Consider the following 13,434-nt stretch of genomic DNA (forward strand, 5'->3'; position numbering starts at 1 on the left):
TGCTGGCCAGCACCCAGGGCGTGTCTTACCTCTCCGGCAATGCGGTCTTCACCAGCGCCAGCCCGGGCCAGGGCCAGGTGGCCCAGACCAACGGGCCCCCCGTCAACCAGGTCCTCCTCCAACCCGTCACGGCTCAGCAAAGCCAGGGCAACTTCACCGCAGCCACCCTGACCACGGTCAAACCCAATGTGACCATCGCACCCTCGCCAGCCTCTCAGGTAAGGACCGTACCGCTTACACACACACACACACACACACACTCACACACACAGTAAAGCTCCCCGTGCGCTGTCGTAGTCGCAGAGCCTTGCAGATGCTGAAATAAAGACAGAGTGTGCTGGAAATATTCAGAACCTGTGGAGAGGGAAACAGCTTAGGTTTCGAGTCCGTACAACTCCTCTTCAGAACTGGGAGGGAGGTGATAGATACAGAGTAAATCTCCCTCTACACCGTCCCCATCAAACACTCCCAGGACAGGTACAGCTCGGGGTTAGATACAGAGTAAAGCTCCCTCTACACTGTCCCCATCAAACACTCCCAGGACAGGTACAGCACGGGGTTAGATACAGAGTAAAGCTCCCTCTACACTGTCCCCATCAAACACTCCCAGGACAGGAACAGCACGGGGTTAGATACAGAGTAAAGCTCCCTCTACACTGTCCCCATCAAACACTCCCAGGACAGGAACAGCACGGGGTTAGATACAGAGTAAATCTCCCTCTACACTGTCCCCATCAAACACTCCCAGGACAGGTACAGCACGGGGTTAGATACAGAGTAAATCTCCCTCTACACCGTCCCCATCAAACACTCCCAGGACAGGTACAGCACGGGGTTAGATACAGAGTAAATCTCCCTCTACACTGTCCCCATCAAACACTCCCAGGACAGGTACAGCACGGGGTTAGATACAGAGTAAATCTCCCTCTACACCGTCCCCATCAAACACTCCCAGGACAGGCACAGCACGGGGTTAGATACAGATTAAAGCTCCCTCTACACCGTCCCCATCAAACACTCCCAGGACAGGTACAGCACGGGGTTAGATACAGAGTAAAGCTCACTCTACACTGTCCCCCATCAAACACTCCCAGGACAGGTACAGCACGGGGTTAGATACAGAGTAAAGCTCCCTCTGCACCGTCTCCATCAAACACTCCCAGGACAGGTACAGCACGGGGTTAGATACCGAGTAGAGCTCCCTCGACACTGCCTCACGCCCGCTGTCTCTTTGCTTCCTTCCAGGGCGACCCCAAGCGGATCACGCTGTTGCTTCAGCAGCCGCCGGGGTCTAACCAGCCGGGCCAGCGCCACGTGATGATGAGGACCCTCCCCGGCAAGATCCTGATCCAGGGCCAGCAGATCACGGCCCTGGCGCACGGGCAGGGTGGCAAGGGGCTGCCGGGCCAGGCGGGCAAAGTGGTGACCATCCAGCTGCAGCTGCAGAACCCCCAGCAGAAGCTGCAGCCCTGCCAGATGATCCTGCAGCAGCCCATGACCGTCACTGCAAGCCAGCCGCAGCAGCAGCAGCCTCAGCCGCAGCTCCAGGCCGTACCAGCCCAGGTCGTCACACAAGCCCAGGGACTCCGGCCGCAGCAGAGTCAGCGACTCACCGTTCCCCTGCAGGTCACGCTGCAGCAGGTAATCAGAGAGGGATGTGGCGGGAGTCTGAGGGCAGAGGTTAAAGAGATCAGCGGCAGCGCTGCTAAATGGTGGGGGGGTGCCTTTTTGCCTCAAAATTCCAGCCTCTGACTCACCCCTGGGTGTCTGCTGTCCTGTAGGAATTTTTTGCAATTGGTATAAATGGTTTGGATTCAAGAACAGAAGGCGTGGTCGCTAAATTTGCTGATGAGACAAAGATAGGCAGAAATGTGAGCCGTGAAGAGGACATAAGGAAGCTGCAAAAGGATGTAGACCAGATGGAGTGAGAGGGCAACGTTCTGGCAAATGGTCTTTGAAGTGGGGAAAATGTGAAATTGTCCATTTTGGCAGGAGGAATAGAAACTATGCAGAGGGATCTGGGTGTCCTAGTGCGTGAATCACAGGTTAGTATGAAGCGTATTATCTAAATGGTGAGAGATTGCAGAGCTCTGAGGCGCAGAGGGATCTGGGTGTCCTAGTGCATGAATCACAGAAGGTTAGTATGAAGCGTATTATCTAAAGGGTGAGAGATTGCAGAGCTCTGAGGTGCAGAGGGATCTGGGTGTCCTAGTGCATGAATCACAGAAGGTTAGTATGAAGCGTGTTATCTCAATGGTGAGGGATTGCAGAGCTCTGAGGTGCAGAGGGATCTGGGTGTCCTAGTGCATGAATCACAGAAGGTTAGTATGAAGCGTGTTATCTAAATGATGAGAGATTGCAGAGCTCTGAGTTGCAGAGGGATCTGGGTGTCCTAGTGCATGAATCACAGAAGGTTAGTATGAAGCGTATTATCTAAATGGTGAGAGATTGCAGAGCTCTGAGGTGCAGAGGGATCTGGGTGTCCTAGTGCATGAATCACAGAAGGTTAGTCTGCAGGTACAGGGGGTCATTAGGAAAGCTAATAGAACGTTATCATTTATTGTGAGGGGGAATTGAATATAAAATTTAGGGAGGTTCTGCTTCAGTTGTACAGGGCACTGGTGAGACCACATCTGGAGTGCTGTGCACAGAATTGGTCTCCTTATTTAAGGAAGGATGTAAATGCGTGGTAAGCAGTTCAGAGAATGTTTACCAGACTAATACCGGGAATGGGCAGGTTGTCTGATGAGGGAAGGTCGGACAGGTTAGGCTTGTATCCGCTGGAGTTTAGAAGAGTGAGAGGCGACTGAATTGAAACCTTTAAGATCCTGAGGGGGTCTTGACAGGGTGGGATGTGGAGAGGATGTTTCCTCTTGTGGGAGAATCGAGAACGAGGGAGTCACTGTTTAAAAATAAGGGGTCACTCAGTTAAAACAGAGATGAGGAGAATCGTTTTCTGAAGGTTGAGAGTCTTTGGCTCTCCGAACCCCTCGATTAGATTCCAGTCTGTAACTCACTCCCGGGTATCTGTTATTCTATATATAAACCCCCCCGAACCCCTCGATTAGATTCCAGTCTGTAACTCACTCCCGGGTATCTGTTATTCTATATATAAACCACCCCGAACCCCTCGATTAGATTCCAGTCTGTAACTCACTCCCGGGTATCTGTTATTCTATATATAAACCACCCCGACCCCCTCGATTAGATTCCAGTCTGTAACTCACTCCCGGGTATCTGTTATTCTATATATAAACCACCCCGAACCCCTCGATTAGATTCCAGTCTGTAACTCACTCCCCGGGTATCTGTTATTCTATATATAAACCATCCTGAACCCCTCGATTAGATTCCAGTCTGTAACTCACTCCCGGGTATCTGTTATTCTATATATAAACCACCCCGACCCCCTCGATTAGATTCCAGTCTGTAACTCACTCCCGGGTATCTGTTATTCTATATATAAACCCCCCCGAACCCCTCGATTAGATTCCAGTCTGTAACTCACGCTCCTCTCTTGACATCTTGCTGTGTTTGTTTGGGCAGCCGGCTCACTCCCAGGTCTCCGGGCCCACTCTCTCGGTGGTGACGGCCCAGGTCACGGGCGTTGCAAGCGAGCACCAGCGCAAGCTGGAGCACCAGAAGAAGCAGGAGAAGGCCAACCGCATCGTGGCAGAGGCCATCGCCCGGGCCAAGGCGCGGGGCGAGCAGAACATCCCGCGCGTCCTGGCCCACAACGAGCTGAGTGGCAGGTCCTCGGGGGCCGAGGGCGAGGAGAAACGCAAGAAGAAGAAGGGCAGCTCACGCCCGAAGGAGGGGGACGCCAAGAAGTCGCGTTCCTCCGCCAAGCCTGGCTCATCGTCCTCCTCCAAAACCAAGGGCAAGTCGAAACCCAGGTTCGTGTCGACGGCGGCGCTGCTCGTTAACCCCTTTCCCCCTCCCCACACGTGGGCAAACCTGAGTGGCTGTGGAATGGGGTGCGTGCCAAGTGGTCCCCACGGAATCAAGTGGTGCCGGGTGCTGGGGGAAGACCATTGTTGGCGGCAGTGTCATGGTTGTGGGGGGTCAAGGGGGTGGATTTTTCGTGAGCGAGGGGGAGAGTGGATTTGGAGTGTTGGGGGTTGTGGTTTTGGACTTGCATTCAGCCCCGAACCCTCCCATTGAAGACAATCCCTCCAGCCCCCGAACCCTCCTGTCGAAGACCATCCCTCCAGCCCCCGAATCCTCCTGTCGAAGACCATCCCTCCAGCCCCCGAATCCTCATGTCGAAGACCATCCCTCCAGCCCCCGAATCCTCCTGTCGAAGACCATCCCTCCAGCCCCCGAATCCTCCTGTCGAAGACCATCCCTCCAGTCCCCGAATCCTCATGTCGAAGACCATCCCTCAGTCCCCTAATCCTCCTGTCGAAGACCCATCCCTCCAGTCCCCTAATCCTCATGGCAAAGACCATCCCTCCAGCCCCCGAGTCCTCATGTCGAAGACCATCCTTCCAGCCCCCGAATCCTCATGTCGAAGACCATCCCTCCAGCCCCCGAGTCCTCATGTCGAAGACCATCCTTCCAGCCCCCGAATCCTCATGTCGAAGACCATCCCTCCAGCCCCCGAGTCCTCATGTCGAAGACCATCCTTCCAGCCCCCGAGTCCTCATGTCGAAGACCATCCTTCCAGCCCCCGAATCCTCATGTCGAAGACCATCCCTCCAGCCCCCGAGTCCTCATGTCGAAGACCATCCCTCCAGCCCCCGAATCCTCATATCGAAGACCATCCCTCCAGCCCCCGAATCCTCATGTCGAAGACCATCCCTCCAGCCCCCGAATCCTCCTGTCGAAGACCATCCCTCCAGCCCCCGAATCCTCCTGTCGAAGACCATCCCTCCAGCCCCCGAACTCTCCTGCCGAAAACCATCCCTCTTTTCCTTTAATCCCTTGATCCTGTTCCTATTTCTTATGTTCTCAGCCCCCTATTCCCTTCATAGAAGACCCATCCCCCTGGTCCCTTAATCCTCCCATTGTAGACCACCCCTCCGGCTCCTTAATCCTCCCGTTGAACACCGTCCCTCTCGTCCCCTCATCCTCCCACTGAAGATCATCCCTCCAGCCCCCCTGACCCACCCAAACTACAGCTGCACACTGCCCTGGGCATCTTGGTTTTTGCCCCAGGCTAGAAGTACAGCAGGCCCTCCACTGGCCGCGTGTTAGCCATGAACTGCTCCGCGTGAGCTGTGGGAGGTGTGGAGACCAGCCAGCTCTTAACTCTCGGACAGTCGTGGTAAGTGGGTCCAGGTTAGCTCGGGAGGTGGGACGTGGACTGAGGAGCCCTTGCGCTGAATTCTGTGCCTGTCTTGTTCAGCACAATCACGCCTGTGATCGGGAAGAAGAGGAAAAAGATGGGATCATCGGAGGAGAATTCTGATGTGGAGCGTTCTCCAGCGCACTCCTCCAAGGATGATGATGAAAGTGCCACTCAGGTGGGTGTGAAGTCAGGATCAGTAATGTGCCTTGATTAGATTCCAGCCTCCCTCGGCTCTCTCTCTCTCTCTCTCTCTCCTCCTCCCTCTCTCCTCCCCCTCTCCTCCCTCCCCTCTCCCTCTCTCTCCCTCTCTCCCTCTCTCCCTCTCTCTCTCCTCTCTCTCCTCTCTCTCTCCTCTCTCTCTCCTCTCTCTCTCCTCTCTCCCTCTCTCTCTCTCTCTCCTCTCCTCTCCCTCTCTCCTCTCTCTCTCTCCTCTCTCCTCCTCTCCCTCTCCTCTCCCCTCTCTCTCCCTCCCCTCTCCCTCTCTCTCCCTCTCTCCCTCTCTCTCCCTCTCTCTCCCTCTCTCTCCCTCTCTCTCCCTCTCTCTCCCTCTCTCTCCCTCTCTCTCCCTCTCTCTCCCTCTCTCTCCCTCTCTCTCCCTCTCTCTCCCTCTCTCTCCCTCTCTCTCCCTCTCTCTCCCTCTCTCCCTCTCTCTCCCTCTCTCTCCCTCTCTCTCCCTCTCTCTCCCTCTCTCTCCCTCTCTCTCCCTCTCTCTCCCTCTCTCTCCCTCTCTCTCCCTCTCTCTCCCTCTCTCTCCCTCTCTCTCCCTCTCTCTCCCTCTCTCTCCCTCTCTCTCCCTCTCTCTCCCTCTCCCTCCCTCTCCCTCCCTCTCCCTCCCTCTCCCTCCCTCTCCCTCCCTCTCCCCTCCCTCTCCCTCCCTCTCCCTCCCTCTCCCTCCCTCTCGCCTCCCTCTCGGCTCCCTCTCGGCTCCCTCTCGGCTCTCTCTCGGCTCTCTCTCGGCTCTCTCTCGGCTCTCTCTCGGCTCTCTCTCGGCTCTCTCTCGGCTCTCTCTCGGCTCTCTCTCGGCTCTCTCTCGGCTCTCTCTCGCTCTCTCTCGCTCTCTCTCGCTCTCTCTCGCTCTCTCTCGCTCTCTCTCGCTCTCTCTCGCTCTCTCTCGCTCTCTCTCGCTCTCTCTCGCTCTCTCTCGCTCTCTCTCGCTCTCTCTCGCTCTCTCTCGCTCTCTCTCGCTCTCTCTCGCTCTCTCTCGCTCTCTCTCTCGCTCTCTCTCGCTCTCTCTCCTCTCTCCTCTCTCTCGCTCTCTCTCGCTCTCTCTCGCTCTCTCTCGCTCTCTCTCGCTCTCTCTCGCTCTCTCCCCGCCACACCCTCGTGCGCTCTCCTCCCGCGTCAGACTTTACATCTCTCTCTTGCTCCCAGAAGAGACGCTCCAATAGACAGGTCAAGAGGAAGAAGTACACTGAGGACCTGGACCTGAAGATCACCGACGATGAGGATGAAGAGGTGGACGTCACGGGCCCTGTGAAAATCCCGGCCATTGTCGACGTGGATGCCAGCCTGCAGACCATGCGTTTGTGGTGAGTGTGTGTGGCCGAGCTTCCCTGGGGAGGGGCCTTGGCGGCTGTATACCTTCTAAAGCGAGGAGCTCTTCACCTGTGAGACGCCCTCAATTGGTGCACCCCATTGTCCACCTGTCCCAACAAATTTGTTGGGGGCAGAGACTTTGCGTTTTGAGCTGGCTCATCGGAAACAACCCAGCCTTGGGGAGTGGCAGTCCTGAAGGGGTCCGCACCCCATAGTCTGCCCAGCTTTCCCCAGCTCTCCGTAAGCCAAGGATGGGATGGGATTGGGTGGGGAAGATATCGCAGGATTATTGAACGTGGAGTTATGTGAGGTCCCCACATCTTGACCGGCGTCACCTCTTTTCTCCCCACTCCCCAGACCAGTGCTGGGCAGGGGAAGGTGTTTGTCCCTGGTGGTGGGAGTGGTAGTGGGACCACGTATGCTGGGAGTCCCACCTTTTTACGGTCTCTCTCTCTCTCTCTCGATCCTTTCTCGTAGGAAAACCCCAGCGAGGAGGACGCTGCGATTGTGGATAAGATACTGTCGTTCCGAGTGGCTAAGAAAGAGGTAGGTGTGTCTCCTCTCCACCGAGCTGGGTTGGGGGGCGGGTTTGGGAGCGAAGTATGAAGTCGGCAGAGGCTGCACCGAAGGGGGCCATTCGGCCCACACGCTCTTGGATGGTGCCCTCCAGTCAGCCCCACTCCCATGAGGCCTAGGAGCAGAAGTAGGCCATTCGGCCCATCGAGTCTGCTCCTCCATTCAATGAGATTGTGGCTGATCTGATAATCCTCAACTCCGCTTTCCTGCCTTTTCCCCATAGCCCTTGATTCCGTGACTGATTAAAAATCTGTCTATCTCAGCCTTGAATATACCTAATGACCCAACCTCTACAGCCCTCTGCGGTAAAGAATTCCACACATTCACTACCCTCTGAGAGAAGAAATTCCTCCTCATCTCTGTCTTAAATGGGCGACCCCTTACTCTGAGATTATACCCTCTGGTCCCTAGACTCTCCCATAAGGGGAAACAACCTCTCAGCATCTCCCCTGTCAAACCCCCTAAGAATCTTATATGTTTCAATAAGGTCGCCTCTCATTCTTCTAAACTCCAATGAGTACAGGCCCAACCTACTCAACCTCTCCTCATAAGAAAATCCCACCATCCCCGGGATCAACCTAGTGAACCTTCTCTGGGCTGCCTCCAATGCCAGGATATCTTTCCTTAGATAAGGGGACCAAAACTGTTCACAGTATTCTAGGTGTGGTCTAACCAGTGCCTTGTATAGTTTTAGCGAGACTTCCCTATTTTTATACTCCATTCCCTTTGAAATAAAGGCCAACATTCCATTTCCCTTCCCTGTTACCTGCTGAACTTGTCTGTTAGCTTTTTTGGGGTTCATGCACGAGGACCCCCAAATCCCTCAGCGCCGCAGCTTCCCACTCTTTCCATTGTACGACCATCGGGAATTACAGAACAGGAGTAGGCCATTCGGCCCCTCAAGTCCTACTCCGCCATTCAGTAAGATGGTGGCTGATTGGATTGTGGGCGCAACTCCGCTTTCCTTCCTACCTCTGCAGCCTTTGACCCCCCCCCCCTCGTCAGGTAAGAACCCATCTAACTCGGCCTTAAAAACATTATCCCAGCTTACAAACCAGGAGCCGGAGTAAGCCACCCTTTTTTCCCCCACAGTCAGCGATCTTTTCCCCTTGAAGTATTTATCCAATTCCCTTTTGTTTGTGAAAGTTCCCGTTGAACAAACAGAACTCGTGTCCGGAAACCACGGCAATGTCTCCCGATAAAGGGGGATTCACCAGGATGTTGCCTGGGGATGAAACATTTAGGTTACGAAGAGAGGTTTGGATAAGACTTGAGTTGTTTTTGTTGGAGCAGAGAAGACTGAGGGGGCGACCTGATCGAGGTGTACAAGATGATGAGGGGCATGGACAAGGAGGATAGGGAGCAGCTGTTCCCCCCTTAGTTGAAGGGTCAGTCACGAGGGGGACATAAGTTCAAGGTGAGGGGCAGGAGGTTTAGGGGGGATGTGAGGAAAAGCTTTTTTACCCAGAGGGTGGTGAGGGTCTGGAATGCGCTGCCTGGGAGGGTGGTGGAGGCGGGTTGCCTCACATCCTTTAAAAAGTACCTGGATGAGCACTTGGCACCTCATAAACATTCAAGGCTATGGGGCCAAGTGCTGGTAAATGGGATTAGGGAGGTAGGTCAGGTGTTTCTCACGTGTCGGTGCAGACTCGATGGGCCGAAGGGCCACTTCTGCACTGAGAGATTCTGTGATTAAAGGTCGGGTAATTTTTTCCAGAAAAAAAGTGGACGATAGGAACACGACACCCATCATAAGCGTGAAACCAATCCCAGTCACCCAGTACTGGCTGCAGAGGCGATTGTCAGGAGAATTATCCAAACATACCCTTTCGGCTGGGAATAATACTCTTGCTTGTGTGCAGCCTTCTTTCTCTCTTACCTGAGCCCTCCCCTGCCAAACATTCTTTTCCATCTGTTTTCAAACAAAAAGCAAGTGGCGTTTTTGGGACCTTGGTGAGACCACACCTGGAATATTGTGTGTGCAGTTTTGGTCTCCTTATCTGAGGAAGGATGTTCTTGCTATAGAGGGAGAGCAGCGAAGGTTTACCCGACTGATTCCTGGGATGGCGGGACTGACACATGAGGAGAGATCGAGTCGGTGAGGATTATATTCGCTGGAGAATGAGGGGGGGGGGATCTCATAGAAACCTATAAAATTCTAACAGGACTAGACAGGGTAGATGCAAGAAGGATGTTCCCGATGGTGGTGGTGGGGAGTCCAGAACCAGGGGGTCACAGTCTGAGGATACGGGGTAGACCATTTAGGACTGAGATGAGGAGAAATGTCTTCACCCGGAGAGCGGGGAGCCTGTGGAATTCACTACCACGGAGAGTAGTTGAGACCAAAACATTGTGTGTTTTCAAGAAGGAGTTGGATATGGCTCTTGGGGGCGAAAGGCATCAAAGGGTATGGGGAGAAAGCGGGAGCAGGATATTGAGTTGGATGACCAGCCATGATCATGATGAATGGGGGGAAGCAGGCTGGAAGGGCCGAATGGCCTCCTCCCGCTCCTATTTTCTTTGTTTCTCAAGTGGCCTTAGCACGCCACCTCCCCCACCATGGCATTGCTGATGATGCAATGGGCAGGGTAGGTGTGGTGTGGCATGTTCTTGATGTATTATTTTGCTGCTAAGGTGGACGCCTCGTCCGCTCTTGAGGCCATCTAAACTAACCATCACCTCAACGCAAGCTTGGATTCACTCGGAGCTCGATGGTTCCACCGAGAGGTGAGGATCTTTTAACGCGTCTTTTAAGCTTCGGCCTGTGGGCGAGGAGCATCCGATTGGCGCGTGATGGCCTGTGTCGTTTGTCCTCCCCTCCCTGGTCTCTTCCCCCCGCACCCCCACCCCAGCCCGAACACACGAGTCACAGGCGAGTTCCCTGTTAACTCTTAACGCTGTTTAACCCTTTGTTTACCACAGATGTACCCTGGGCAGTATATGGAAATAGAGGAGTTCTACGTTAAGTACAAAAACTAGTAAGTCAAACCCTCTTCGTTCCTCTCCCTCTCTCTATTTTTCTTTCTCTCTCTCCCTCTCTCTATTTTTCTTTCTCTCTCTCCCTCTCTCTCTTTTTCTTTCTCTCTCTCTCCCTCTCTATTTTTCTCTCTCTCTCCCTCTATTTTTCTTTCTCTCTCTCCCTCTCTCTATTTTTCTTTCTCTCTCTCCCTCTTTCTATTTTTCTTTCTCTCTCTATTTTTCTTTCTCTCTCTCCCTCTCTATTTTTCTTTCTCTCTCTCCCTCTCTCTATTTTTCTTTCTCTCTCTCCCTCTCTATTTTTCTTTCTCTCTCTCCCTCTCTCTATTTTTCTTTCTCTCTCTCCCTCTCTCTATTTTTCTTTCTCTCTCTCCCTCTCTCTATTTTTCTCTCTCTCTCTCTCCCTCTCTATTTTTCTCTCTCTCTCCCTCTCTATTTTTCTTTCTCTCTCTCCCTCTCTCTATTTTTCTTTCTCTCTCTCCCTCTCTCTATTTTTCTTTCTCTCTCTCCCCCTCTCTATTTTTCTTTCTCTCTCTCCCTCTCTCTATTTTTCTTTCTCTCTCTATTTTTCTTTCTCTCTCTATTTTTCTTTCTCTCTCTATTTTTCTTTCTCTCTCTCCCTCTCTCTATTTTTCTTTCTCTCTCTCCCTCTCTCTATTTTTCTTTCTCTCTCTCCCTCTCTCTATTTTTCTCTCTCTCTCCCTCTCTCTATTTTTCTCTCTCTCTCCCCCTCTCTATTTTTCTCTCTCTCTCCCCCTCTATTTTTCTCTCTCTCTCCCCCTCTCTATTTTTCTCTCTCTCTCCCCCTCTCTATTTTTCTCTCTCTCTCCCCCTCTCTATTTTTCTCTCTCTCTCCCCCTCTCTATTTTTCTCTCTCTCTCCCCCTCTCTATTTTTCTCTCTCTCTCCCCCTCTCTATTTTTCTCTCTCTCTCCCTCTCTCTATTTTTTTCTCTCTCCCTCTCTATTTTCTCTCTCTCTCTCCCTCTCTCTATTTTTCTTTCTCTCTCTCCCTCTCTCTATTTTTCTCTCTCTCTCTCCCTCTCTCTATTTTTCTCTCTCTCTCTCCCTCTCTCTATTTCTCCCTCTCTCTATTTCTCCCTCTCTCTATTTCTCTCTCTCTCTCTCTCTCTCTCTCTCTCTCTCTCCCTCTCTCTCTTTTTCTCTCTCTCTCTTTTTTTCTCTCTCTCTCTCTCCCCCCCTCCCGCTCTCTCCACGCTGACATTGTGTGATTTTTTTCCTATTGTAGCTCCTACCTGCACTGTGAGTGGGCCACTCTGCAGCAGCTCGAGAAGGACAAACGCATTCATCAGAAGATCAAACGCTTCAAGGCCAAGATGGCGCAGATGAGGCACATTTTCCATGAGGTGGGTCTTTGTCCAGTGCCCGTGTGACACCCCGACTACCCTTGCCCCCTCCAGTGCCCATGGGACTCCGACTGCCCCACTCAGCTGCCCAATGTCCATGTTACTATGAATCTCACCCTCAATACAAGGGTCCGGCTGCCACGCTCTGTTATGATGCACTCTCTGTTAAGCACCCCACTTCCATTAAAATTCTGTTACCATTTCCCCTCTCGTGTCGCTTGGTCGTAACGCACTATCACAATCCACCCTCCGTGATGGACTCTCGGTTATAATTCTCTGCCTCTCACTCACTCTTGTCGATAAGTGTGCACAGACACAGCCCACCTTCAGTACAAGACTCTGTTATCTCTCTCTCTCTCTCTCTCTCTCTCTCTCTCTCTCTCTCTCTCTCTCTCTCTCTCTCCCTGGTCTCACAACCCACCCTCGTTAATAGACCCTCAGTTGTAATTCATTGTCTCAATTTTTCCCGCTTGCGCTCTCTCTCTCGCACACGCACACACACACAGACCACGCGCACACACACACTCAATGAACACGCGGTGATGTACACACACTCTGATCAAAAGACTGGGTTATAACGCACTCTCCCTCTCACCCGCCACCCTCTGCCTGCAGGACGAGGACCTCTTCAACCCGGACTACATTGAGGTTGACCGGCTGCTGGAGGAATCGCACAGCGTGGACAAGGATAACGGGGAGGTAAGGTGGCCTGTGCTCAGGACACTGGGCAGCTGGGGTGATTCAGGGTGGGAAAGCGGTCGGGGGGGAAACTGCAGCCTGTAAAAGGTCAGGGTGCTGAGCGATGGACGGTGACTATTTGGTCACTGTGGCTTGCGATCATCATGTGACCTCTGATGTCCTCCTTTGTGTGTAACGGCTTGAGAACGGAAGCCATTTGAGCCACCCCTTGGGAGCCTGGTGTCAGGAGTGTGCAGGTGGAATTGAGTGCATTTTGAGAGCTGTAAGAGAGCCCGCAGCGGCAGCAGAGAATCATTAAAACCTCAGCCTGCGACGTTGTACAGGACCCTGACTGCTGGGCGAGTCAGTATGGCTTTGGGTATTCTAGTACCCGCTCCTGTGGAGTCGAAGGTAGGGTTGAGAACGAATTGGAAATTCTTCCTGTCAAACGGCACAGAGTTAACCGAAAAAACCTGAACAGATAAGAGTAGCGGCTCTGTTCTCGGTGCTGAGGAGAGAGTGCTGTAAGCCTTACTGCACCTCAGTCCTCGCTGAGGAGCAGAAGAGCCAGTCTTGTGAAAATTTGGAGGGCTTGGAAACCCTCTTTGACTTCTGCGTTATAACCGAACGCTACATGTTCAACTCCAGAGCTCAGGAAGAGGGCAGGGGGAGAATATTGGTCTGTATGTGACTGAGCACTGAGACGCCTGGCTGAACCTTGGGTTTGAACAACTGACCGACGATCCGATCAAATAGGATCGTCTCTCAAGAACGCGACACAGAGCAAGCAGATTTCACTGGCATCAAACAGCGAGTGACGACAGACAGCCCCAGTGCCGAGGTGCTGTGATAACGATGAAGTCATCCTGCGGTCTGATGCCGGTGAAACGGGACTCGGAGCAGCCCTCTCGCAGCGAGGGAAATCCGTTGGTATTCGCGTCCAGGGCGTTAACTGAACGACGCCCCACGCACGCGTTGGAAAAGAAACATTAGAAGCAAGAGTAGGCCAT

General features: G+C 53.0%; 1 protein-coding gene across 1 annotated transcript in view; it reads left to right on the plus strand.

The window, feature by feature from the left end:
• Window positions 1–6: 6 nt before the first annotated feature.
• LOC144677786 (chromodomain-helicase-DNA-binding protein 8-like) overlaps window positions 7–13,434 on the plus strand; it is a gene marked incomplete at its 3' end in the record, with an annotated part of 29,812 nt that continues 16,384 nt past the window's right edge. The window contains 9 exon segments of the mRNA XM_078537807.1: window positions 7–218; window positions 1,246–1,641; window positions 3,547–3,896; window positions 5,351–5,468; window positions 6,665–6,826; window positions 7,307–7,375; window positions 10,328–10,383; window positions 11,629–11,746; window positions 12,362–12,445. Of these exon segments, the coding sequence (XP_078393933.1) occupies window positions 1,318–1,641; window positions 3,547–3,896; window positions 5,351–5,468; window positions 6,665–6,826; window positions 7,307–7,375; window positions 10,328–10,383; window positions 11,629–11,746; window positions 12,362–12,445 (1,281 nt within the window).

The sequence above is a fragment of the Cetorhinus maximus genome, unplaced genomic scaffold (assembly GCF_964194155.1).
Source record: "Cetorhinus maximus unplaced genomic scaffold, sCetMax3.hap1.1 HAP1_SCAFFOLD_3063, whole genome shotgun sequence".
Taxonomy (NCBI): Eukaryota; Metazoa; Chordata; class Chondrichthyes; order Lamniformes; family Cetorhinidae; genus Cetorhinus; species Cetorhinus maximus.